This window comes from Nematolebias whitei, chromosome 19, assembly GCF_014905685.2.
Source record: "Nematolebias whitei isolate Nwh7 chromosome 19, NemWhi1, whole genome shotgun sequence".
NCBI classification, from domain to species: Eukaryota; Metazoa; Chordata; class Actinopteri; order Cyprinodontiformes; family Rivulidae; genus Nematolebias; species Nematolebias whitei.
The window spans coordinates 9369110-9394497 of NC_056516.1; the positions used below are offsets into that span (position 1 = coordinate 9369110).

The 25388-nt window shown below is 40.5% G+C and overlaps 1 protein-coding gene across 1 annotated transcript in view; it reads left to right on the forward strand.

Moving 5' to 3' along the window:
• The window catches only part of vps50 (VPS50 EARP/GARPII complex subunit), a 154239-nt gene that overhangs the window by 113145 nt on the left and 15706 nt on the right, over positions 1–25388 (forward strand). The window contains exons 13-17 of the mRNA XM_037693617.1: positions 12623–12711; positions 12864–12958; positions 18659–18757; positions 20828–20918; positions 21605–21790. Of these exons, the coding sequence (XP_037549545.1) occupies positions 12623–12711; positions 12864–12958; positions 18659–18757; positions 20828–20918; positions 21605–21790 (560 nt within the window). The remainder of the gene's footprint in view (positions 1–12622; positions 12712–12863; positions 12959–18658; positions 18758–20827; positions 20919–21604; positions 21791–25388) is intronic.

A 25388-nucleotide genomic window follows, 5' to 3' on the forward strand; every position in this document is an offset into this window, starting at 1 on the left:
TGTGTGTATATATGTATATATATGTGTGTATATATGTATATATATATATATGTGTGTGTATATGTATATACAGTGGGGAGAACAAGTATTTGATAGACTGTTGATTTTTCAGGTTTTCCCACTTGCAAAGCTTGTAGATGACTGTAATTTTTATCATAGGTACTCTTCAACTGTGAATGATGGAATCTAAAACAAAAATCCAGAAAAATACAATGTATGATTTTTAAATAATTAATTTCCATTTTATTGTGTGAAATAAGTATTTGATACACCAGAAAAATGAAACTTAATATCTTATGCTTAAAATCACTAAATAAAATTTGCCACATGTCCCCAAAAACTCATGTTCATGCAAAAAAGTCGTGCTTGTTGAAACAACGCCACGTTTTAGCTTGAAATCTGTTCAGAAATGTTGATTTAACCGAGTTTAGCTGAAGCTAATTTTAAGCTAAGCGGCTAACGACAGGATGTCAACAGAACGTCCACAGGAAGTCGTCATAGGCTCCTGCTGGTAGAAAGCTAACACTGCCCCCTCCTGTAGAAACTTGAAATCACAGTTTCACTTCGTTTTAGGTTATTTTGAGTGAAATTAAACGTGTTTATTTTCTGTAAGACGAATTTTTGAGTTAATAAACGTTCCTCAAGCTGAATTATCACTGTTATCTTGCATTTAAAAAGTGATTAAGGTATTTATGCAGCAGGCATTTACCAAAAACTTTTATTCACTGGTAATTCCTCATGACAGAGGTGCAAAATAAAAAATTAGAAACTTTTTAAAAGATACAGATACAGATATTCACAGAGTTGATAAAGTTTACTCATTTGCTAAAAGATAGTACACGTTTAATTGCTAGATCACTAAATAAGAGTAAATATATCAGAAAAAGGAAACTTTTATGATTTGTTTACCACCTAAACAATTATATCTTCTTATTTAATTTTGAAATAGAAGATATTGGCAGGAGAAGGGGAGTATAACAGTTTTCCTGAAGAAAGACTGAAGCTCCTCATAAAATCAATTTTCTTTTCTCTTTTCACCCAACCTGGGTTGATGAGTAACTGTTAAAATAGCGAATTTCTGGAAGTGAACGGTTTAAAAAAAAGCGTTTTTAAACTGATGTTGCTGTGAGACTTTTTAGAAAAATTGCAGGTTTATAAAAATTCAGTGCTTTAGAGTAAAAAACACTGAGAGGCTTGGTAATCTAGTATCTGTTAAAAATAAGCACATTAAAAGTAACACTGCAGAGAAGCATTTACTTGAATATTCATGAATTGGGGTAAAACCTATGACAGGTGCCCACATTTGAATAAGTTGACTTATAACAGTACTTTTGTGTAAACCCAGAGCTTAAAATAGTGTGAAACTCAATGACACTTGAATACAAACATTTACCTGAAAAATATCTGAAGCTGGCAACTGTTTTAACCAGATAAAGTGCTACACAGTGAATGACCATGACAGGTGTGATAGAAAAAGATTTTGATCCTTATGAGATGAAGGACTGTTTAGAGAAAGCGTTGAAGCTGCTGACAGGATCCTTACATCCATATGGCAAACAGGTGAACAGCATGAACCCAAAAGAGTTAGTGGACAATCTGAAGGAGGTTGCAGAGAGTGTGACCTCTACAGAAATTACAATGTCAAGTTATGAAAAGCTGGCTAAAATGGCAATGTTGCTGAAAGAATCATACTTTGCATTAAGACGGGATCACGTCGTGACAGTGTCACAAGTTTCCCGCTGCAAAACTGAGATAGATGTGCTTAAAAAAGATCTGGACAAACGCAAAATGGATAGAGAGTTATTACTCGAACAATATATGCGTTTACAAAGTGAATGTCAAACATCACAGGAACGCTTAAAAGCATGTGAGGAGAAACTAACCGCGGCAACATATAAAAGTAATGACGAGGGGCGAGGTTGTCTGGAATCCAGAGAAGACCGTGAACAGAGTCCGGATCATCCACCAACACCTCCAAAAGTCTATTACACACCTTTTGCTTTTAAGCCCATTCTGCCACCTCCTAAAACAGGCGAGAAAAAGCAGTATTTTCAAACTAACAAACCACGTAATGAAGGTGCACGCTGGGACAGAAAAGCTCCTCTTTCAGAGGATGAACGTGATTATCGTATATGGGGTGTGCGTAGGACGCAAAGATATGGGATCCAAGAGGACCCATATTATCAGGGGAAGTCCGAAGAGGAACCCCCAAAAGACGTACCTAGCCGTCTCCCACCTCGGATGAAACGAACCGAGGCGATAAAATCACAAAGGTCCCAGGAACAAGGCCCTACACCTCTGAGCTCGGAAGAGACAGAGAAACTACAAAGGTTTTTAGAAACTTTGAAAAACGCTGAAATGGGAAACCAACCTGGAACGCTGTGTAGTGAGGTGATCACTACTAAATCTGAAGGCGCGAATGACAACATTACAGATGTCGGTGGAACACACCAAGACATCGCTGTCGTTGCCTCCACCAACCCCTCATCGAACGAAGGGGGGGTAAACTCACACACAACCGATGATGAGTCATCGCAAGCTGAACACTCAGAACCTGACTTTCATGATTTTGAACTAGGCATTCCAGTTCTGGGAGGACTCCCAGATAACCTGGTACCGAGTCAAGAAACTGGGCCAGTATGGTTAACAAAACCAACACAGGCCATAGCTCTTTTCTCAACCAAGGACGTCGACCAAGGGCCTCAAACCTATGGTGTCTTACCCATAGACAGGTCCGATGACTCAGAAAAGGATTTGTTGGAGCTCCCCAAGGAGCAAGAACCCTTATCAGTCTCATCACAGATTGAACAGGTGGTCGTCCAAGCCGACGCTCTGACATATGATGAAGAAAGAGACAAACTTGGCCAAGTTCTTTTAAAATATGAAAAGTCATTTTCAACTGACCCAGACATCACCCAACTTCAGAAGTTGGATGATCCTGCAATTAAATCGATGACACTGTATCTGACTGACCCAGACAAATACACTCCATCGAAAGGTAAACTGGATTCTGATCCAGACCTTAAAGTCCTCTTTCAGCTGTGCAAACAGTTAAAACTACTCAAGGACAGCCTAACTTTAGCTCATGGAGCGACGTCCTCACCCGTGTTCGCGGTCTCCCATGACCGAAGGGGGGTGACGCCAGTTAGGGTAATGCTACCAGACGCGATAACGTGAGCAAATCTGACATTCAGAGTGAGTGGCGCACCGAAACGTCGTTTTCTAGTTGCTTAATCACTGCTTTTGTCAATGTTGAAACGTTGTTTAACTGGTTGCTTAGTCACTGTTTTTGTCGATGTTGAGACATCGTTTAATTGGTTTTTGGTATTGTTTCTGAACACCCCAAGCAAGAATGAATTTTGTTGTGTAGTTAAGTTAGAGACTAAGAGGCCTTTAACCATGCCAACATGCAGTTCATTCGTTAAATTGTAATCTTTGCGGAGTCAATGTATATTATTGCTACCTTAAGTACCATAATCTACATTGATCTCACAACACGTAAGCCGAACCTACTCGAACAATTCTATTCGGGGGGATAGCTAATTCTTTTTGATGAGTCTCGCCATAGACTTCCAAAACATTTATGGGGAAACCAAACACCCAATCTCAAGTCGTTCGTCTAAAAGACAACAGACCATTGAACCAAACTATTTTTTGCCATGTAAAGCTAACTTAAACCAAGTTAGAAATGGAAAAATAGTTTGGAACCCTTTTCTATAGGTATAAACCCCTATAGTTACCCTTTTCAGCATGTTCCACCCCTTAACTGGTAGTTGTAGCTGTTCCCAACCATAATAGCTTACACACCAGGTGCATATAGTTTAAGGCCTTATGTAAAATCCCCTTCATAAGCCCACCTTAAACCACATAATTGCATGTCACATTGAACCAGAACGGCACAGACTGGACATCCACCCAGCGACGACCTTCGCTGGAGGAGACCTGCAATCCTGACGTTGGTCTCCACTCTTCATCCAGTGGCCGCATCTTCAGTTCAATTCAAGGGAACCCCTCTGTATGCTGATCAATCAACACTTCCAATCGTTGTGGATTATATGACTTTTTCCAATGGATTACAGACTCTGTTTCCAAGGGGTTAAAGCATTGCTACAATGGAATTACCAACAACATTATGGAATTACCATCAACACAATGGAATTACAAAAACATTGTGGATTACATCCTTTGACTTTGTTTTCCTTTCTGGATTAGTTTTGACTTTTGTTTTCCTTGCTGGATTACATCAAGCTCAAGAACATTCAAAGGCGTAAGTTCATGTTGGAATTCATCCCCATGGACAGGCGATGATTTCCAAAGGGGGGACTATAGTGAACTAGGCCTGAAGGTCAAATCCTGACCTTAAGGACTTTATGGGACAGAAGCTGTCATTTCATTGATTTGAATCCAGAAATACAGGTTGACCCATCCTGAGACTTTCTTTCTTGAAAATTCAAGTGAAAGAACACTCTTTTCTATTATCATTACTATTTTACAAATGTTTGATAATCAAAGTGTTTTTAGTTCAAACCATTTTAGATGCTGCAGTGAACTAATCATTTTTAATTAACTGTGAAACAGTAATAATGATTTTTAATCCTCATGCAAAGTTAGAATTCATGTTAAGGTCTGTTACAGAGTAATTATGCATTTTCTGATTTTCTGTCTTTGAATGAGCAGTGTAAGTTGGTCCAAGGTTGGAGTCAAACGCAAACAAGTTGTTGGAACGAGCTGTCATGTTTTTAAATCCTCTCAGACGTAAATAGAGAAGCTGGCACCTGTTTGCACCTGTTTTCCGCCAACTCGTCTAAATATTCCTCTCGTCTGTCTGAAAAACATTTTCAATCTGTTCCATAACATTCTTGCTGTTTTTCTAACTCCTAGTGACCTCTTACGTCACAAAAACACACCCCTGTCTGGTCGAAACGACCAATCAGGAAACTCCCAAGTGAACCGGAAATAGAGCTCTTTAAAGGTTGGTACTTCCTAGTTCAACCCAGTCGAGTTTGGAGTCGAGTTTGCAGTCGAGTTTGGAGAACAGAAGTCTAGCCATGATTCAAAGCTCTTCCGAGTATTGGGATTATGATATCTTCCACCTCTGAGGGGAACTCTGACGGACTCCACTCATGTGAAGTCCACTCGTGAGGTGAATTTGTGTCGAACAAGTACTGTCACTACTTCGGACGATTCACAGCTGTTCCTACGGAGACGCTGAAAGGGTGCGTTAAATGGAATTTCGCCAGGAGACATCTCCAGGTAAAAGAGATTTCTATCACCTAAGTGTACCGGGGAAGAAGCTGGGAAAACCCGGAGAGTGCCGTTCTGATGCTGACACAAACATTCTCCCTCATCCATCTTTTTCTCCCTCTAAACTTCATCTTTCCATCTTTAAAACTCTTCTATCAAGTAGAAATTAATCCAGATATTTTTAGAAATGTCTGAAGCAAAGTTTTTCAACCACCGCCGTGTGGTTAATGTCTGTTGTATGCTGCTAGCTAGAAAACAATCGCCGTATTGTTTACTCCGTGTAAAACTCGCTAAATTAGCCATGTTGTTATTTTCCATATTTTGCCAATTAATGTAAATGTGTGATGTGTTAAACTTTGATTCTGTTAATAAATGACCCACTGTCGTTGGTGAGTCAAAGATAATTAACGTCTCACGTTACATTTCTAAATTCAATGCACGTTCATTATATACAGTCCAGAAAAATGAAAGAATCCGTTTAATTTATGAATATATATCAGTATATGTTCATACTACACTAATAATTGCACCAACTGTTGTTGCCTTCTTACCAAGCTGCTTGCCTATTGTCCTGTAGCCCATCCCAGCCTTGTGCAGGTCTACAATTTTATCCCTGATGTCCTTACACAGCTCTCTGGTCTTTGGCATTGTGGAGATGCTGGAGTCTGATTGATTGAGTGTGTGGACAGGTGTCTTTTATACAGGTCACGAGTCCAAACAGGTGCAGTTAATACAGGTAATGGGTGGAGAACAGGAGGGCTTCTTAAAGAAGAACTAACATGTCTGTGAGAGCCAAAATTCTTACTGGTTGATAGATGATCAAATACTTATTTCACACAATAAAATGGAAATTAATTATTTAAAAATCATATATTGTATTTTTCTGGATTTTTGTTTTAGGTTCCATCACTCACAGTTGAAGAGTACCTATGATAAAAATTACAGTCATCTACAAGCTTTGCAAGTGGGAAAACCTGAAAAATCAACAGTCTATCAAATACTTGTTCTCCCCACTGTATGTGTATATATATGCATATGTGTATATATGCATATGTATATATATATATGTGTGTGTCTATATGCATATGTGTATATATATGTGTATATATATATATATATATATATATATGTGTATATATGCATATGTGTTTATATATGTGTATATATGCATATGCGTATATATATATATGTGTATATATGCATATGCGTATATATATATGTGTATATATGCATATGCGTATATATATATGTGTATATATGGGGGCCGAGATGGTGTAGAGGCAGGGCAGCCGGCTTGGGACCCAAAAGTCCCAGGCTCGATCCCCAGTCACTGCACATCACGTGGTGTCTTTGGGCAGCACACCTTATCCCCAAAAATGTCCCCCGGGCGCTTTCAATAGCTGCCCACTGCACCACCTGGTGGTGGATGGGTTAAATGCAGAGACTAATTTCGCCATCGTATGGAAACATACAGTGCTGACATTGTGATGACATTATTATTATTATTATTATTATTATTATTATATGCATATGTGTATATATATGTGTGTATATATGTATATATGCATATGTGTATATATATGTGTATATATGTATGCATATGTGTATATATGTGTATATGTGTATATATGTATATATATGTGTATATATGTATATATGTATATATATATGTGTATATGTGTATATATGTATGTATATATATATGTGTATATGTGTATATATGTGTTTATATGTATATGTATATATGTGTTTATATGTATATGTATATATGTGTTTATATGTATATATATATGTGGATATATGTATATATATATGTGTTTATATGTATATGTATACTGTATGTGTATGTATATGTATACTGTATGTGTATGTATACTGTATGTGTATATGTATATGTGTACTGTACGTGTATATATATATGTATATATGTATATATATGTATATATATATATATATATATATATATATGTATATATATATATATATATATATATATATGTATATATATATATATATGCATGTATGTATGTATGTTTGTATGTATGTATGCATGTATGTTTGTATATATGTATGTACTGTATATATTATTTATATATATATATATATGTATACAAGTATGTATATAAAGGCTTTTTAAACCCTTCGCTTACACTTGCAATGTTCTAATCATTGTTTCTAAACTAAATGCTCTAAAAGAGCACAGAATGTCATGATTTCAGCTCTTTGCCACCTGCCAGTGCTCTCAGTCACGCCCTTTTCTCCGCTGCAGAGTGGAGATCATGACATGCTGCACGAGAGAGGTTCTCCCTGCACCTGTGGGCTACGCACAGGTTCAGCAGGTGCTAAATAATTAAAAATAATGTATTTTAAATAAAGAATTCCATGCACATCATGCGGCTCATCCATCAGTCAGCCAATTGTGTGTCATGTCCAATCTTACTTTTAACAACTGCAAAAGAGCGAGTCCGTGATAAATGAACCAAGAAGTAGAGATGGACAACTGTATTCTAGAAATGTCTAAATGGCCTTACACCCTCTTATTTCTCTGACCTTCTTGAACCTCATGCTCCTTCTCGAGCACTGAGATCATCTGATCAGCTGCTTTTGGTTGAAGCTCAGAGGAGATCAGGCTTTTTCAGGCATGGTTCCTAAACTTTGAAACAAGCTGCCCTCCACATCAGACAGGCCTCTTCACTTCCTGTTTTTAAATATCTTTTAAAAACCAACAGTTTTCACTGATTTCTTTTTACCCAGTGTGAGTTGTTTTAGTATTTTATTGTTCTTTGTTCTATGTTTATTTTCTTCTGATGCTTTTTAATTCATTTGTTTTATTGTTTTTTTCTTTTAATCTTTGTCTTGTATTATTCAGCATTTTGTTAACAAACTGTTGTTTTAAAATGTGCTCTATGAATAAATTTGACTTGACTTTAATTAAATACGCATAGTTTATGGAAAATACTCAATTACAGCCCACCAAGGCAAGAAGGATGATGGCACACTGCATCAGTCCAGAGTCAGCCAGATGTGAAAATATCACCCTCCAGAAGCACTGTTGCCAAGGCAGCAGCAGTCTCCACGAGTAGCTGATTTTTTCCCATTAATGTACTGTAGGAAATATGTTTTATTGCAGTTTATTGCACTTTTCACCTTCTGGCACATGTTTTGCAAGCTGTACTATATTAGAGGTAAATGACAATATTCTCTCCAATTTATTTATTTATTTTTTTGCTGTACACTTTTCATTTGGTGGAAAGATATTGGCACAGAGGATGTCTTGAATGGTTGGTGACATTCATTGTTCTCCCTGGGCTTCATTAGGTGCCATCTTGCTTGAAGGGGAAACTATATTTACTCTGATTGGGTACATTTGTCATCTCACTTTGTGAGTGTCTGTCACACGTGTCCTCAGTGCGGAGGCGACCTCAACCCCTGTATTCTTTTGGTTTTCACATTTTTATTTAAAGCTTGTTTATTTGAAAGTGGGAGGAGCTACCTTAGATTAATGAAGAGGTGCTTTTAATCATGACTGTTGGAAAATCTTCCATTAAGTAATGGTCTGCAGTTGAGATACACTACGTCCCTTATCAGATTTATCTGATGAATACAGTTTAATCTGTTTGGAAAATCCAAATTTAACCTTTTTGACTTCTCTCTTGCAGAACAGTTCTAGATTATACAAGCCATGTATAGACCCTTGTAGTTTGAAAACGAGTCAAGGCTCGTGTTTTCTTTATTTTTATTTGGAATGACAAAACTCTTTTACTTACATATCCTCTAAATGTCAACTACTGTTTATAACTGAAGGACAAGCAACGGTTGACTTTCCCTACTGTTTATTTCTTTGCTCTTAGAGGAGCAATACTTTATATTTGGTTAACCTTGGGAGGTTGTTTAAATACTGACAATTTCAGCAGCATAAAACAACACTGACAGCAGCAGGAGAATGTGCTTAAGTAATTGAGAAATAGCTCTGTGCAAAAGGAGAGCAGCTAAACAATAGTTTGAAGTATAATTTGACAATCTACATTTTATTTAAAGTTTTGGTTAGATGTCTGGTGCTTTTTGAAGTATTTATTTTACAATAACTTGTGATTATTTAACGGTGTAAAATATATGTTGTTATTAACTTTTTTCTCTGCAGAAACACTAGATATAAAATTTTCTACAGTGATAAATTCAGTGAAACAAATGATCCATTCCTAATGATGTTTTTATTCAGTCTTTGATAGACCTGCAACACAGCTACCCACTTATACCTGCCACAAGCGGCTCGCTCAATGCTTAACAATAAACTGCATGAATGAAGCTGCTACTGTTCGTTTTTAAAGCTTTGAATGGCCTTGCACCACCTTATATTTCAGAACTTTTGAAAGTCCACCAGCCCAGCAGAGCTTTACGGTCTGCTGGTCAAAATCTTCTGGTGGTGCCTCGCTCAAGGTGCAAACACTGGGGGGACCGGTCCTTTTCTGTTACAGGCCCAACAGCCTGGAATACTCTTCCCTATGAGCTGCGTGCCATCTCTGATCTGGCTCTGTTCAAAGCCAAACTGAAAACATACTTATTTAAAAGGGCTTTTAATGTTTAACTATTAGTAGTTTAGTATTTAGTATTTATTTATTTATTTTATCTCTTTTACCTTCTTTTATTCTGGCTGTGTTTTTAATTTGCACTGATTTATTGTGTCCTGTTTTTAATCTTGTTTTATCTTGTAAAGCACCTTGGTCAATGCAAGGCGTTGTTGGAAGGTGCTATAGAAATAAAGTTTATTATTATTAATATTAGCATACCAGCTGATCACATTCCTTAAATGCTCATATTATCCATCAATCCTCTCTTTATCATCTGCAGAAGATGTGAAACACTGGTGCATGACTTTTACCAGGAACAAGAAGGTGTGAGCACATAACCGTAGCGTTAGCCTTACTCCAGAGGATTGATTTTAAGATTTTCTCGTTAGTTTTTGAGATTCTTAATAATCTGACTGCATTTTGTCTCCAGGATCTTTTAAAACAACTGAGGTCAATTGTTTTTAGACGTTCCAAGATCTAACCTTTAGAGTAGAGGTCGTGCTTTGCAGAGGCTTTGTTTCATGAAATAATTGACATTTAAGATCTGCTCAGACCTTGGAAAATCTTGAGGTGCTCTTTAAGACCCACTTTTATTCACTATTTGGCTGAAGTTGACCCTGACAACTTGATGTTATCTGTACTTTGTGAATGATTTTACTTCTTTGTTTTTATCATTTAAGATTTGTAGTTGTATTCTTTTATTATTCTTTGCGTTGACATTTTTTCAGTACAGCACTTTGGTGCAGCCATTGTTGTTTTAAAGTGCCACATAAACTGTCATTAACATACAGTAATCAGCCTGTCAGGATAACAAAGGTTGCTGGGTGATTAATTGTTTCAGAAATTATTGCGAGAAACGATAATATTGTTTGAAATTTAACGATAATTAATTGTCAATTTTTAGAAGAAATGTTGATTTGTTTGGTGTGTAGTACCTTTTTTGACTACCTGATGACAGTATAAGACTCAACAACTTTTTACATGAAAGCACGAGTTTCAACAAGACGGAGGTTTATTCCCGAGGTTGGCCTGTTAGCTTAGCTTCTCAGCTTAGCTGCTTTTAATCGTCCAAAAACGCGATTTTGGACGATTGAAACAGATTTTAAAGAAAAGAGAAAGGGAGGGGTCAGTGAAGAACACCGGAGTTGAGTCTTTTGTCATCCATTGTCTTCAATAGAAAGAGACACGAAGAAACGAAAAAGCTAATAAATATAAATGAGGTAGATAATTTTCATTCATCATGCAATTAATCAATTTATCGTTTATTGCGACTGGCCTATACAGTAAAGGTTATTTTTCTAATGTTATTGAATGTAATTATAAGAGAATATGCGATCATTCTAATACATCCACTCACATATGATGCTGTATAATTACAGTAGTTTGGCTTTCTCTTGATAATCACAGTCTGGCTCAAACCATTATCATCTCAGTTAACTTAATATAGCAACTGTCCACTTCATATTGTAGCTTCTTCTGCACAGATTACCATATTCTTAAATCACAATTAAATGAATGAAGAAAAAATATAGAGTCCCACCCCAACCTATTTTTGGGCTCAAAATCAACATTTCCTATTTGTAAGAACAGAGATGAGTGTTAGGGGATTGATAACTGCTGGATTAAGTATTTAATGCTGCAGTAGCAGTAACTATTCATTTCAGTTTTGTACAAATTGCCTAATCAATTAATCATTAGCTGCCTCTGCTTTCTCACATTTATCAAAGTTTTCAGCTTTCACAGACACTTTCACTTCCCCCACCTTTCACTACCACCACTTCTTTGGCTCTCTGTTCCTCAGAGTCAGTGACTTCCAGAGCTATCGTTGCTCTCATTAAATTGAAACCCTGTATGTCAAGACGCCATGTCAAGATGTCTCCCCAGCCTTGCTTTCTTTGATTTTTTAGTGAACGCACAATTGTTTCCAACAGCTCCGTCAAAAATATATGACTCCAAATATGACCAGTGATATAGGGTCTCTGGAGTATTTTTCAAAAGGTATCTGTAGGAAAGCTTTGGTTTTATAGAACAAAATCAAAATTGTTAGAACTTTAAAACCACGACAGAGATGCAGTTTGTGTCTTTATTAGACCTGCATGAATTTATCCTCAACCAGGCAAACCAGTGATAATCAATGCATCCAGTAATGTTATGTATAGCTGGATTGACAGTCGGTTTCTTGTTCACATACAGCCTTACAGCTTCTGGCTTTTCCAAAAAATCCATTTCATACAGAGGAAGCAGCTTGAGATTTATTGAAGCAATTTTCAGCTAAGGGGAAGTATTGATGCTGCTCTGACTCTGCACCTCACGGTTGTCTGTCTGAGACGATGAAAACAATAGAAAGATAGTGAGCTGATGATACAGGAGGAATCATGTCTGACAGTAAACATGGCTCTAACATCTGCTGCTGGTCGCCCAGCGTTGTCCTTTCGGGCTTTAAGCTGCTGTCAGTCTTTCACCTTTGTAGGGGGTTTATGAGTTTCACAGTCCTCATGCTGACAGGCATCCACCTTTGACAGCTGTTCTCAGGTGACAGTAAACAGTGTTTTATATCAGTAATCTGCTTTTAATTACAATAAAATGATGTACTTTGTTAAAGCTATTAATACAGTGTTATATTTTTCCCATGTTACAGCAATGGAGAATGATATAGTCCAGTTTCATTGTGCACATTCACAATGAAGCAGATATATCAGTTTCTTTTCATCGGCTGTAACATGCAAGAAGCACTGGACCTTATATAAAGAGTTATCATTTTGTCTCTTAGTTTTCTAATCTTTCATTGTGTCCTTATTGTTTGCCTGTAGAGGATGCAGCAGCACAGTCTGATGAGTTGAGTGTGGACCGAAGCTACGTGAAGAAAAAGCTTGAGCACGGACTTACACGGATTTGGCAGGTTTGTAAAGAAGCATTATCTCTGGCTGCCTTTGTGCTTCTAACATTCTTTTATCCAATTTAACTATTTTCTTTCAGGTTTTCACCTCACTTAAAATCCTCATCCCATAAATTACCAATCACCTCTTTGTTTTACTCTGTCCCTTTCCTCAGGATGTCCAGTTAAAAGTAAAGGCGTACATTCTGGGTACGGACATGTCTAACTTCAAATATGATGATTTCATCGTGGTACTGGATGTCATCAGCAGGTACGCCTCGAGATCAGCGCGGCTGACTCATTCTCGTTCCCACTTATTGGTCATTGTCTTGCTGTGGCTGTCTTCTTCTTCTTGTTTCATATTAATCAGGTTGAACAGCAGAACCTTCTCCTAAAGCCTCCTAAAGTCACAATACTCATCTGTTCTGTCACACGTTCACTACACGCACACACATGAAATTAAACGTTTTTCTTTAATAACACAAAAGCTGAAATTATTAAGCTAATTTCACCACAGAATTATTAAATTGACTTTGATTAAAGTCATGCATTGCTGAAAATTAATTTTAAATTAATGGACACCAAATAGAAATGTACTCACCTTCATTTTAGTTTTTCATTTATGATCCAGATCATTGTTGCTCAGCTCATACATGTTTCACAAAGAAGTCTGGTCAGTTTGAAGGGGTCAGTTTTCTGCTTTAAATGGAAAGAATATCATGGTCACAACATTCATGTTCAAGCCTTAAATTTTATGTATGCAAATTAATTGGTTCTGTCATTAAATCCAGATAAATTATTGGTGTTAGTTGATAAAACAATGATAGTGTAACTATCTTCTAAAATATATTTTCACCTACTTTAACTAAAATACAAATGAGTGGTTGTGTTAAAACCATCTTCACTTTGATTCTTTCTTTTTGTATTTATTTAAATTACAAGTTAATAATATTACGCATCAGTAAGCGTGAGCATTAATGTTTCAACAAAAGGCACTGCAAGTTCTATTTTTTTACATAATTTTATAGAAAAAGCTAATGCAAATTACTTTTACACATAGCTTAGAGAAACATTTTTGAAATAATTCAATTATAACACAAAATACAAAAAAAAAGCCTGTTAAAAATAATAAAAGCAGAAGTGATTAATTACACTGTAAATCCAATAAAAAAAATATAATTTATTTGATTTGTACTGTACTTTACATTTTACAATCTCAAAGTGCTACAATATAAAACAACTAGAGAGAATAAAACATAGACTAAAAAACAACAAAAAAAAAAAAAAATTGATTAAAAATATATTTAAACAAGTTAGTTAACCCTGACGAGGAATATTTGAGGAAACTGTTTTGAATTTTAAGGTTTAATAAGTAAAACAGTCAAAATGTCCATTTTAAATGTAGAGAAAAAAACGTCCATCCATCCATCCATCCATCCATCCATCCATCCATCCATCCATCCATTCATCCATTTTCTTCTGCTTATCTGGGGTCGGGTCACGGGGGTAGCAGCCTAAGCAGGGAGGCCCGGACTTCCCTCTCCCCAGCCACTTGGGCCAGCTCTTCCGGGGAAATCCCGAGGTGTTCCCAGGCCAGCCAAGAAACATAGTCCTTCCAGCGTGTCCTGGGTATTCCTCTGGGCCTCCTCCCGGTGGGACGTGTCTGGAACACCTCACCAGGGAGGCGTCCTGGAGGCATCCTAAACTGATGCCCAAGCCACCTCAACTGGCTCCTCTCGACATGGAGAAGCAGCGGCTCTACTCTGAGTCCCTCCCGGATGATCGAGCTTCTCACCCTATCTCTAAGGGAGAGCCCAGACACCCTGCGGAGAAAACTCATTTTGGCCGCTTGTATCCGAGATCTCATTCTTTCGGTCACAGCCCAAAGCTCGTGACCATAGATGAGGGTGGGAACGTAGATCGATAGGTAAATTGAGAGCTTCGCCTTTTGACTCAGCTCTCTCTTCACCATGACAGACCTGTACAGCGCCTGCTTCACTGCAGACGCTGCACCTATCCACCTATCGATCTCACGCTCCATTTTTCCCTCATTCGTGAACAAGACCCCAAGATACGTGAACTCCTCCACTTGGGGTAGGACCTCCTCCCTGACCCGGAGAGGGCACCCTACCCTTTTCCGGCTCAAGACCATAGCCTCGGATTTGGAGGAACTGATCTTCATCCATGTCGCATTCGGCTGCGAACCACTCCAGCGAAAGCTGTAGATCATGATTTTTTGAAGCCAATAAGACCACATCATCTGCAAAAAGCAGAGACACAATCCTAAGGCCACCAAAATGGATCCCCTCAACACCTTGGCTGTGCCTAGAAATTCTGTCCATAAAAGTTATGAACAGAATTGGTGACAAAGGGCAACCTTGGCGGAGTCCAACTCTCACTGGGAACAAGCCCGACTTAGTGCCGGCGATGCGGACCAGGCTCTGACACCAGTCATACAGGGACCTAACAGCCCATATCAAAGGGCCCAGTACCCCATATTCCCAGAGTACCCCCCAAAGGGTTCCCCGAGGGACGCGGTCGAACGCCTTCTCCAAGTCCACAAAGCACATGTAGACCGGTTGGACAAACTCCCACGCACCCTCCAGGACCCTGCTGAGAGTGTAGAGCTGGTCCAGTGTTCCACGGCCAGGACGAAAACCGCACTGCTCCTCCCGAATCTGAGGTTCGACTATCCGACGGACCCTCTTCTACAGAACCCCCGACTAGACCTTACCAGGGAGGCTTAAGAGCATGATTCCCCTGTAGTTGGAACACACTCTACGGTCCCCCTTTTTGAATAGGGGGACCACCACCCCAGTCTACCAATCCAGGGGAACTTCCCCCGATGTCCACGCAATATTGCAGAGTCGCGTAAGCCAACACAACCCTACAACATCCAGAGCCTTAAGAATCTCTGGGCGAATCTTATCCACCCCTGGGGCCCTGCCACCGAGGAGCTTTTTAACCACCTCGGTGACCTCAGCACCAGAGATTGGAGGGCCCGACCCAGAGTCCCCAGGCTCTGCTTCCTCAGTGGAAGACGTGCCGGTGGGATTGAGGAGGTCTTCAAAGTATTCTGCCCACCAACCCACAACATCCCGAGTTGAGGTCAGCAACACACCACTCCCACTATAAACAGTGTTGGTGGTATACCACTTTCCCCCCCTGAGATGCCAGATGGTGGACCAGAATCGCCTCGAAGCTGTGCAGAAGTCATTCTCCATGGCCTCTCCGAACTCCTCCCATGCCCGAGTTTTTGCCTCAGCGACCACCCGAGCCGCATGTCGCTTGGACTGCCGGTACCCATCAGCTGCTTTTGGGATCCCAGAGGCCAAAAAGGCCCGATAGGGCTCCTTCAGCCTGACAGCATCCCTCACTGCCGGTGTCCACCATCGGGTTCGAGGGTTGCAGCGGAAACAGGCACCGACAACCTTCCGGCCGCAGCTCCGGTAAGCCACCTCGACAATAGAGGCATGGAACATGGTCCACTCAGACTCAATGTCCCCCACCTCCGCCGGAACATGTTCGAAGTTCTCCCGGAGGTGGGAGTTAAAACTCTGTCTCACAGGAGACTTTGCCAGACATTCCCAGCAAACCCTCACAATACGTTTGGGTCTGCTAGGTCTGACCGGCATCCTCCCCCACCATCGGAGCCAACGTACTACCAGGTAGTGATCAGTGGACAGCTCCGCCCCTCTCTTCACCCGAGTGTCCAAGACATGTGGCCGCAGATCAGATGAGACAATGACAAAGTCGATCATCGAACTGCGACCTACGGTGTCCTGGTGCCAAGAAAACATATAGACACCCTTATGCTTGAACAAGGTGTTCGTTATTGACAATCCATGACGAGCACAGAAGTCCAACAACAGAACACCACTCTGGTTCAGATCAGGGGGGCCGTTCCTCCCAACCACACCCCTCCAAGTCTCACTGTCATTGCCCACATGAGCATTGAAGTCCCCCAGCAGAACAAGGGAGTCCCCAGGAGGTGCACTTTCCAGTACCCCTTCCAAGGACTCCAAAAAGGGTAGATAATCTGAACTGCCGTTTGGTGCATAAGCACAAACGACAGTCAGAACCCGTCCCCCCACACGTAGGCGGAGGGAGGCCACCCTCTCATTCACCGGGGTTAACCCCAACACACAGGCACCAAGTTGGGGGACAATAAGTATGCCCACTCCTGCTCTGTGCCTCTCACCAGGGGCAAATCCAGAGTGGAAGAGTGTCCAGCCCTTCTCAAGGAAACTGGTTCCAGAGCCAGAGCCATGCATAGAGGTGAGTCCGACTATTTCTAGCCGGAACCTCTCAGCCTCACACACCATCTCAGGCTCCTTCCCCACCAGTGAGGCGACATTCCACGTCCCAATAGCCAGTTTCTGTAGCGGAGGATCAGACCGCCAAGGTCCCCGCCCTCGGCCACCACCCATCCCACATTGCATCCTACCCCTTTGGCCCCTCCCACAGGTGGTGAGCCCATGGGAAGGAGAAAAAAAAAGAGAAAAAACATATAAGTTGTAAAAGTTCACTTTAATGACTGTATATTTCAAGTCCGTTCACATGAAGGTGGAAGTCAAAGCTGTTATTGGACCAACGGTCCCTGTCGGCTGGTTCCAGCACAAGTTTTATTTTAACTCCCGTCTCCTTCATGCAAATAAACGTGACTTTGCTGTCGTTAAACAAATGAAACACACCTTGGATAAGCTTGTGTTGACTTTTAACCTTACTGCTGTGTGGCCATTCATTTTTCTAACAAGTTTAAGCTTTAGTTGTTTCATGCATAAGAGAAAGTTTATGTAACGCTGTGATTGTGTGGTGGGGAGTAGGCGTGACTTAAAGCCCAGCATTGCTAATGAACTAGTGCTGATTCCAAAAATACAACATGGCAGCTTCTGTAAAACTACAAAAACAATAAGGGAAGGTGGAGACATATGGTCTATCAGTGTCTCTGGTTCACAAAATAAATAAAAAAATCTCAGTTTTGTATTGAGTCATTTTACGTATATTGGTAAATAAAGTATATATGTAATATGATCAATATTTTGAGTATAGTAGTCCCTCGCTTCTTCGCGGTTCATTTATCGCGGACTCACTCTAGCACAGTTTTTTCAAAATAAGACTGGACATGACACACAATTGGCTGATTGGTGGATGAGCTGCATGATCGGCATGAAATTTGTATTTAAAATAAATTATTTTAAATTATTGAGCACCTTTTGTACATTTGTGCAGCCCTAATTGCAGGATAAACTTCCTGCTGCAGCTGATCAGCTGTTCTCCATTCAGAGCTGAGAAGTGGGCGTGGCCAAGAGAGCTCGAAAGTGGGAAAGAGCAGAGGAGGCAGAGAGCTGAAATCATGACATTCTGTGCTCTTTTAGAGCGTTTAGAAACATTGTTTAGAAAAAGTTAAAAGTTACCTAAACTTATAATTTAGTCATTGTTGATATGCAATATGTCTCATTTGTCATTAATGTTGTTATTTTATTTTGTAAGGGCACTTCCTGTTCTGAGAGTATATAACGCGAGAGCTTAATAAAAGGCAATGTTTATGATCCAGGAAGCTGATGACTGACGTGTGTTTATTCCTCCATCATTATAATAAGTATCTTTGGTATTCATGTGGATTGTGCTGGAAGAAAAATCTCTGCTAACATTTTAATACGCCTTTTGAAAGACAGACATATGGTTTAGTCTTCATTCGTACATCTGCATGTCCATAAACTTTCTCTTGTCCCGCCCTGTTATATCAGTCAGGCTGTTCTTTCTGTAGATGCAGATTTTCTTCCCACTCCAGCAGTATCGGTCTCTTGCCTGATAGGTCACATTTATAAAGACAAGAACGTTTTCACCGTAACTATCGTAAACACTGTCCGTACATCAGACTAACACAGCAGTAAAACTAACCAGGGTTTGCGTCTACGAGCTTGTTTTTGATAATATACTGCTCTCCCACTGTCATGTTCACGTTCAGGTTGATGCAGGTTGGTGAGGAGTTCTGTGGCAGTAAGTCAGAAGTCCTGCAGGAGTCCATCAAACGCCAGAGTGTTAACTACTTTAAGAACTATCACAGGTGAGAAGGGCCAGTTGCCTTTTTGGTTCATGTGAAAAATACAGCTGATTTTGTTACAGTTGGCTGCTAGACAATAAAAGCAACACATTGGAGTCTGCTTTTCATTGAAACAATAAACATTACATAAATGTCTTGTACATGCTGTCTTTACTATATAACACCCTGACAACCTTAAAACTAAGTTTACTGTACATTCTTTTTCACAATCAGCTCTTTTAAGAGAGAAAATCATGAAAAAGAGAGAGAAAACGAGAATAGACATAATGGGATTCAACACAAAGTTTGAGATGAGATGGAGGTGATCTTGGTGTGAAATTGCACCAGTAACTGGAAAAGCGAGTCAGATGTGATGGACCCCAAGAGCAAGAAAAAGAATGAGGAGGAGCAGTAGAGCAGCAGCATCGGGGCCTGATATCTGCACTGCACCTGAGGCGGCTTCCAATACTCTGTTCAGTATGCATTAAATTTAAACACTTAATATGGATATTAAAAATGTGCTGTCTACTTTGGAAAAGACAACATGTCTAAAACTTAAGTCATGACATAATGCTAATCTGTTCACTTTTTTGGTGGATTTTAAGCTGTTGTAAAATTTTGCATAGAGATAAGCAGTAACAGTGTTGGTTAATACATTAGATTTACAAAAGTAAAAAAAAAAAAAGCATGTTAGTGGAATTTAAACATGCAGCACTAATGCAATCTATGTATTCAGTTTTATAGTCCTTTAACTACACATTTGGACTTACATGGCATCGATCTGGGAGTGCTGAATCCTTTCTTTTCACAGCCTTGCTTGTGTTTTTTTTAGATTTTCAAGAATTCAAGTTTCTTAATTGTCATTCGCATCACATGTGGTACATGAGGTGGAACGAAATTGTGTACACAGGGTCCCAGTTACATCCAACAAAAGTATAAAATGTTGAAGAAAAACAGTAATAAGATCTAAGATATGAACTAAGAAAAATGTTAACTAAAAATACACTAAGCACTAGTAGCACAAAAACAATACACCGAACAGCAGCACGAACATGAGTCTGTGTGAGCAGATGAGTACGAATGAACACAACAACATGAAACAGATCAGCAGCAACATGAAACAGATCAGCAGCAACATTGAAACAGATCAGCAGCAGCATGATGTGATTTTTCACAGTGATTATTCTGATTAGAGATTCATGAGTCTAACAGCCTCAGGGTAGAAGCTGTTCCTCAGTCTAGTGGTTCTACACTTAATGCTCCTTAACATCCCTCCTGAGGGCAGCGGGGAAAAAAGTGTGTGTGCTGGGTGAGTGGGGTCCTTCATGATGCCCTCTCAGTGGCCCTCTTTCTGCATCTGGAGGTGTAGATGTCTGTGATGGTGGGGAGGCTGACTCCAACAGATTTCTGTGCAGCCTTCACCACTCTCTGCAAAGCTTTTCTTTCTGCAGCTGTGCAGCCTCCATGCCACACGTTGATGCTGGAGCACAGGATGCTCTCCACTGGATTGTCTGTTTTTATAGTCGAATCCATACATGTCAGGGTAATTGATCCTTCTAAGTAGGAGTTAGTGAAAGTGTTTGCAGTTGTTTACTCTTCTGTATCTGATTAATATTACTGTAAACAGGGTAAAGTGAGGGCAGAACTAGTATTGGTGGATGAATTAATAAATGAGTGAACTTCATTAATTCCATCCACTGACAAACGTATTCTTCAGGGTAATATTCAGTATGAAAATATTTGCTGAAGTCAGTCCCATCCCTTACCTTATCTCAGTCTTTGCTTCTGTATTATATCACTTCTCATATTTCAAACACCTTTACAACAAGAAAAAGCAGTGCTGCAGTGTTTGAAGCCAGCACTGCCTTGACATTTCACACCAAAAGACTTGATATTAACCTGACGGGTGAGCGGCAGAGTGCTGTGTTGATGTGTGGACAAATCGAAGCAAGTCACAAGACACGCCTCTTTTCCAGCTGGGCATGAGTAACCTTTGCTGAATTTGTTTGTTTGTGTATTTATTCAGTGGCCTTCACAACTCCTTTCTTTGTGCCCATTTCTTTCTATTTTCTCTTCTTTGCACATCCCCTAAAGAGCACGGCTGGAGGAGTTGAGGATGTTTCTGGAAAATGAGACGTGGGAGCTGTGTCCAGTCAAGTCTAACTTTAATATCGCCCAGCTCCATGTAAGTAAGAAACACATCACTGGGTTGAAAAGGTGAAGTGAAGTAGGTTTTCCCCCACACTTCAGTACTCGCAAACTTTAAGGTTGTGAAATTTACATAGGGGTATGAAGCTTGGTACATTCAGCTCAGTGGTGTTTGTGTGTGTGCACGTGTGTGATCACTGCACATTATGTAACATAGATGAACATTAAACGACTGTTGTCTGCTTCTAATATGTACACTGTGAGATAAAATTTTCCACACGCTTGGGCAACATTTGAAATGGAACCTTTAGAATATAGCAGCTTTATTTGTGTTTTCCTAAGTGTTGAGCTAAAGTTTCATGTCTATACTATAATCAGCCTAAAAACTGATAATCTGGTCAATATGTTAAGCTCATTCTGTATCAAAACTAAAGTTAATATTAGGGGGAAAATCACTTGATTTTAATACTTATTTTTTTTAGATTTTATCCCTGTTTTGCTCTGGAATACACTGCAAAAACTAAACAGTTAAATTAGCCTTCAAACAGTCTATTGAATGCAGATTTTTCTGAACAGCGCAATTAATCTGCAAGGTGGTTTTCTTACAGAAGTCCACCGTGTCTTTATTATTTTCTGCTTTCATTGTTTTCAACCCTGTTTTCTTCTCATCTCTTGGCACCTGTCTGCCTCCTGTATCTCAATATCCCATCCTCTCCATCCCAGGAGTTCAAGTTCATGGGGCAGTGTCGCTCTCCATCCATTTCCCCTAGCAGACAGTCTGTGTCCTCGTCCGTCCCGCCCCAGGAGGAGCTGTCCCTATTCCAGCTCTTCCTTCAGGATGGAAACCCATTTGAAGTGCATATTGATCAAAAGGAGGAGGAGACCGAGGATGTGCTCGCATCTAATGGCGTGAGTGTTGAGAACTAACTTGATTTTGAGTTTCAAAAAGTGTGATTATTAAGAGTATTAGTACAAGCACAGTTGTATTAACTTTTATTTTTTCATATCCATTTACAGTAAAAAAATTAAAGGTAATTAAAAAAAGTCATTTGTTCCCTCTGCGGTGAATGTACTTAACAAGGTTCTATTTAAACGCAGCCTCACATAACAAACCACTGTCTGCTGAGATGTTTTCATATTCTAATGTATTGTGTATTTTAGAATGGTTTTAACTGAATGTTTTAAATTGATTTAGCAACGTTTGGTTTTAAGTTTTTTAGAGTTTTTAATTACATTTTTATTTTGTTTTATAAGCCATATGTCAAAGACAAATCTCCATTTCATTGAATGTTATGGACAATAAAGTTGAATTGATTGATTGATTGATTGATTGATTGATTAATAGAGAAATGGACGCATGTGATGTCCTCACTCAAATTTCACCAAAGTTTGGTGCTGGTTGCTGGGACACTGAGAGGAAGTAGATATTTTCCTGCGTGCAATTTCATTGTATGTGTCAGTGTGTCAGATGAAAACCATTACATTTACTGATGAGGGGGAAGAAGACTTGAGCTGCAGCTAAAGTGGCATGGGTTTATAATATATGTGGATCTAAAAGCTACATTCAGACAATGAACTCCTGCAGATTGACTTCACTGCGACAGCATGATGAGCTGAACCACAAACTAAAAAAAAAAATTAAAATACAAACCGGATTCCAAAAAAGTTGGGACACTAAACAAATTGTGAATAAAAACTGAATGCAATGATGTGGAGATGGCAAATGTCAATATTTTATACGTAATATAACATAGAAGACAGAAGAAAAGTTTAATCTGAGTAAATGTAACATTTTAAAGGAAAAATATGTTGATTCAAAATTTCACAGTGTCAACAAATCCCAAAAAAGTTGGGACAAGTAGCAATAAGTGGCTGGAAAAAGGAAATTGAGCATATAACGAACAGCTAGACCAATTAACACTAATTAGGTCAATTGACAACATGATTGGGTATAAAAAGAACTTCTCAGAGTGTCAGTGTCTCTCAGAAGCCAAGATGGTAAGAGGATCACCAATTCCACCATTGTTGCGCAGAAAGATAGTGCAGCATACCAGAATGGTGTTACCCAGCGTAAAATAGCAAAGACTTTTAAGTTATCATCATCAACCGTGCATAACATCATCAAAAGATTAAGAGAATCTGGAACAATCGCTGTGCGTAAGGGTCAAGGCCGTAAAACTCTACTGGATGCTCGTGATCTCCGGGCCCTTAAACATCACTGCACCTCAAACAGGAATGCCACTGTCAAGGAAATAACAGAATGGGCTCAGGAATACTTCCAAGAAAGCATTGTCAGTGAACACAATCCACCGTGCCATCTGCCGTTGCCAGCTGAAACTCTACAGTGCAAAGAGGAAGCCATTTCTAAGCAAGCTCCACAAGCTCAGACGTTTGCACTGGGCCAGGGGTCATTTAAAATGGAGTGTGGCAAAATGTAAGACTGTTCTGTGGTCAGATGAGTCACGATTTGAAGTTCTTTATGGAACACTGGGACGCCATGTCATCCGGACTTGAGAGGACAAGGATAGCCCAAGTTGTTATCAACGCTCCGTTCAGAAGCCTGCATCACTGATGGTATGGGGTTGCATGAACGCTCGTGGCATGGACAGCTTGCATGTCTGGAAAGGCACCATTAATGCAGAGAACTATGTTCAGGTTCTAGAACAACATATGCTCCCATCTAGACGTCATCTCTTTCAGGGAAGACCCTGCATTTTTCAACACGATAATGCCAGACCACATTCTGCAGCAATCACAACATCATGGCTACGTAGGAGAAGGATCCGGGTACTGAAATGGCCAACCTGCAGTCCAGATCTTTCACCTATAGAGAACATTTGGCGCATCATAAAGAGGAAGGTGCGACAAAGAAGGCTCAAGACGATTGAACAGTTAGAGGCCTGTATTAGACATGAATGGGAGAGCATTCCTATTTCTAAACTTGAGAAACTGGTCTCCTCTGTCCCCAGACGTCTGTTGAGTGTTGTAAGAAGAAGGGGGGGTGACACACAGTGGTAAAAATGGACTTGTCCCAACTTTTTTGGGATTTGTTGACGCCATGAAATTTGGAAACAACAGATTTTTCCTTTAAAATGATACATTCTCTCAGTTTAAACTTTTGATCTGTGATTTGTGTTCTATTCTGAATAAAATATTAGATGTTGGCACCTCTACATAATTGCATTCAGTTTTTATTCACAATTTGTTTAGTGTCCCAACTTTTTTGGAATTCGGTTTGTAAAACTGGTACTTATTTATTCTGACATTGTGCAACACATTAAAAGAAATGGGTTTGGAAACTGAAGTTTTGCGTCTTCCTCTAACAACTCTGTCAGGATTTGGTGGACAGGAACGAACCCAGTAGTGCAGACAGGACTCAGCTCGGCAGATTACAAAAATAAGTATTTTAATAGAGAATAAAGAACAAAATAACAGCTGACGTGGCAGCAAAACTTACATATAAATGGAAGGCTCAGAGGGAAACTCAGGGAGGACTCAGGAGAGCTCAGGGGAGACGCAGGAGAACGCAGGAGAACACAGAGACCCAACGAATACGACCCGACGAGGAACAAAACAGAACAGATGGCTTAAATACATGGACAAGACGAGACGTGATTACAAACAGCTGTGACGAGACAAAGGTGGCACCAATTAAACTGACGAGGAAACACTAGGGAAACACAGACACAAACAGAACCAGCAAATGGTACCATCCTTACAGTACCCCCCCTCAAGGACGCCTCCAGGTGTCCCCAAAAAAAACCCCTCCCGAAGGACCTGGGCGGGTGGAGGGCGGCACTGCAAGGGTGGAGGGCCAGAGGAAACACAAGGAAGAACACAAGGACCTGAAAGAACTAAGGCAAGACACAAGTAGGAAAAACACAAAAGATCTGAACGGTCAAGAGACCGTCCCTGGAGTCATTGTTCAGGAGGACGGCCGGGAGGCCGTCCATCACGGGACCCACGTTCAGGAGGGCGGCCGGGAGGCCGTCCATCACGGGACCCACGTTCAGGAGGGCGGCCGGGAGGCCGTCCATCACGGGACCCACGTTCAGGGGGGCGGCCGGGAGGCTGTCCAACTCGTAGGACCTTGGAGACCGCGGCAGGCGGCGATGACGACTTGGAGACCACGGCAGGCGGCGATGACGACTTGGAGACCGCGGCAGGCGGCGATGACGACTTGGAGACCGCGGCAGGCGGCGATGACGGCAAGGAGGCTGCGGCAGGCGGCGATGACGGCGAGGAGGCCCCGGCAGGCGGCGAAGAGGACGAGGAGGCCGCGGCTGGCGGCGAGGAGACCGAGGAGGCCGCGGCTGGCAGCGAGGAGACCGAGGAGGCCGCGTCAGATGGCGAGGAGACCGAGGAGGCCGCGTCTGGCGGCGAAGAGGCCTTGGGAGCCGCGTCTGGCGGCGAAGAGGCCTTGGGAGCCTCGTATGGCGGCGAAGAGGCCTTAGGAGCCTCGTCTGGCGGCGAAGAGGCCTTGGGAGCCGCGTCTGGCGGCGAAGAG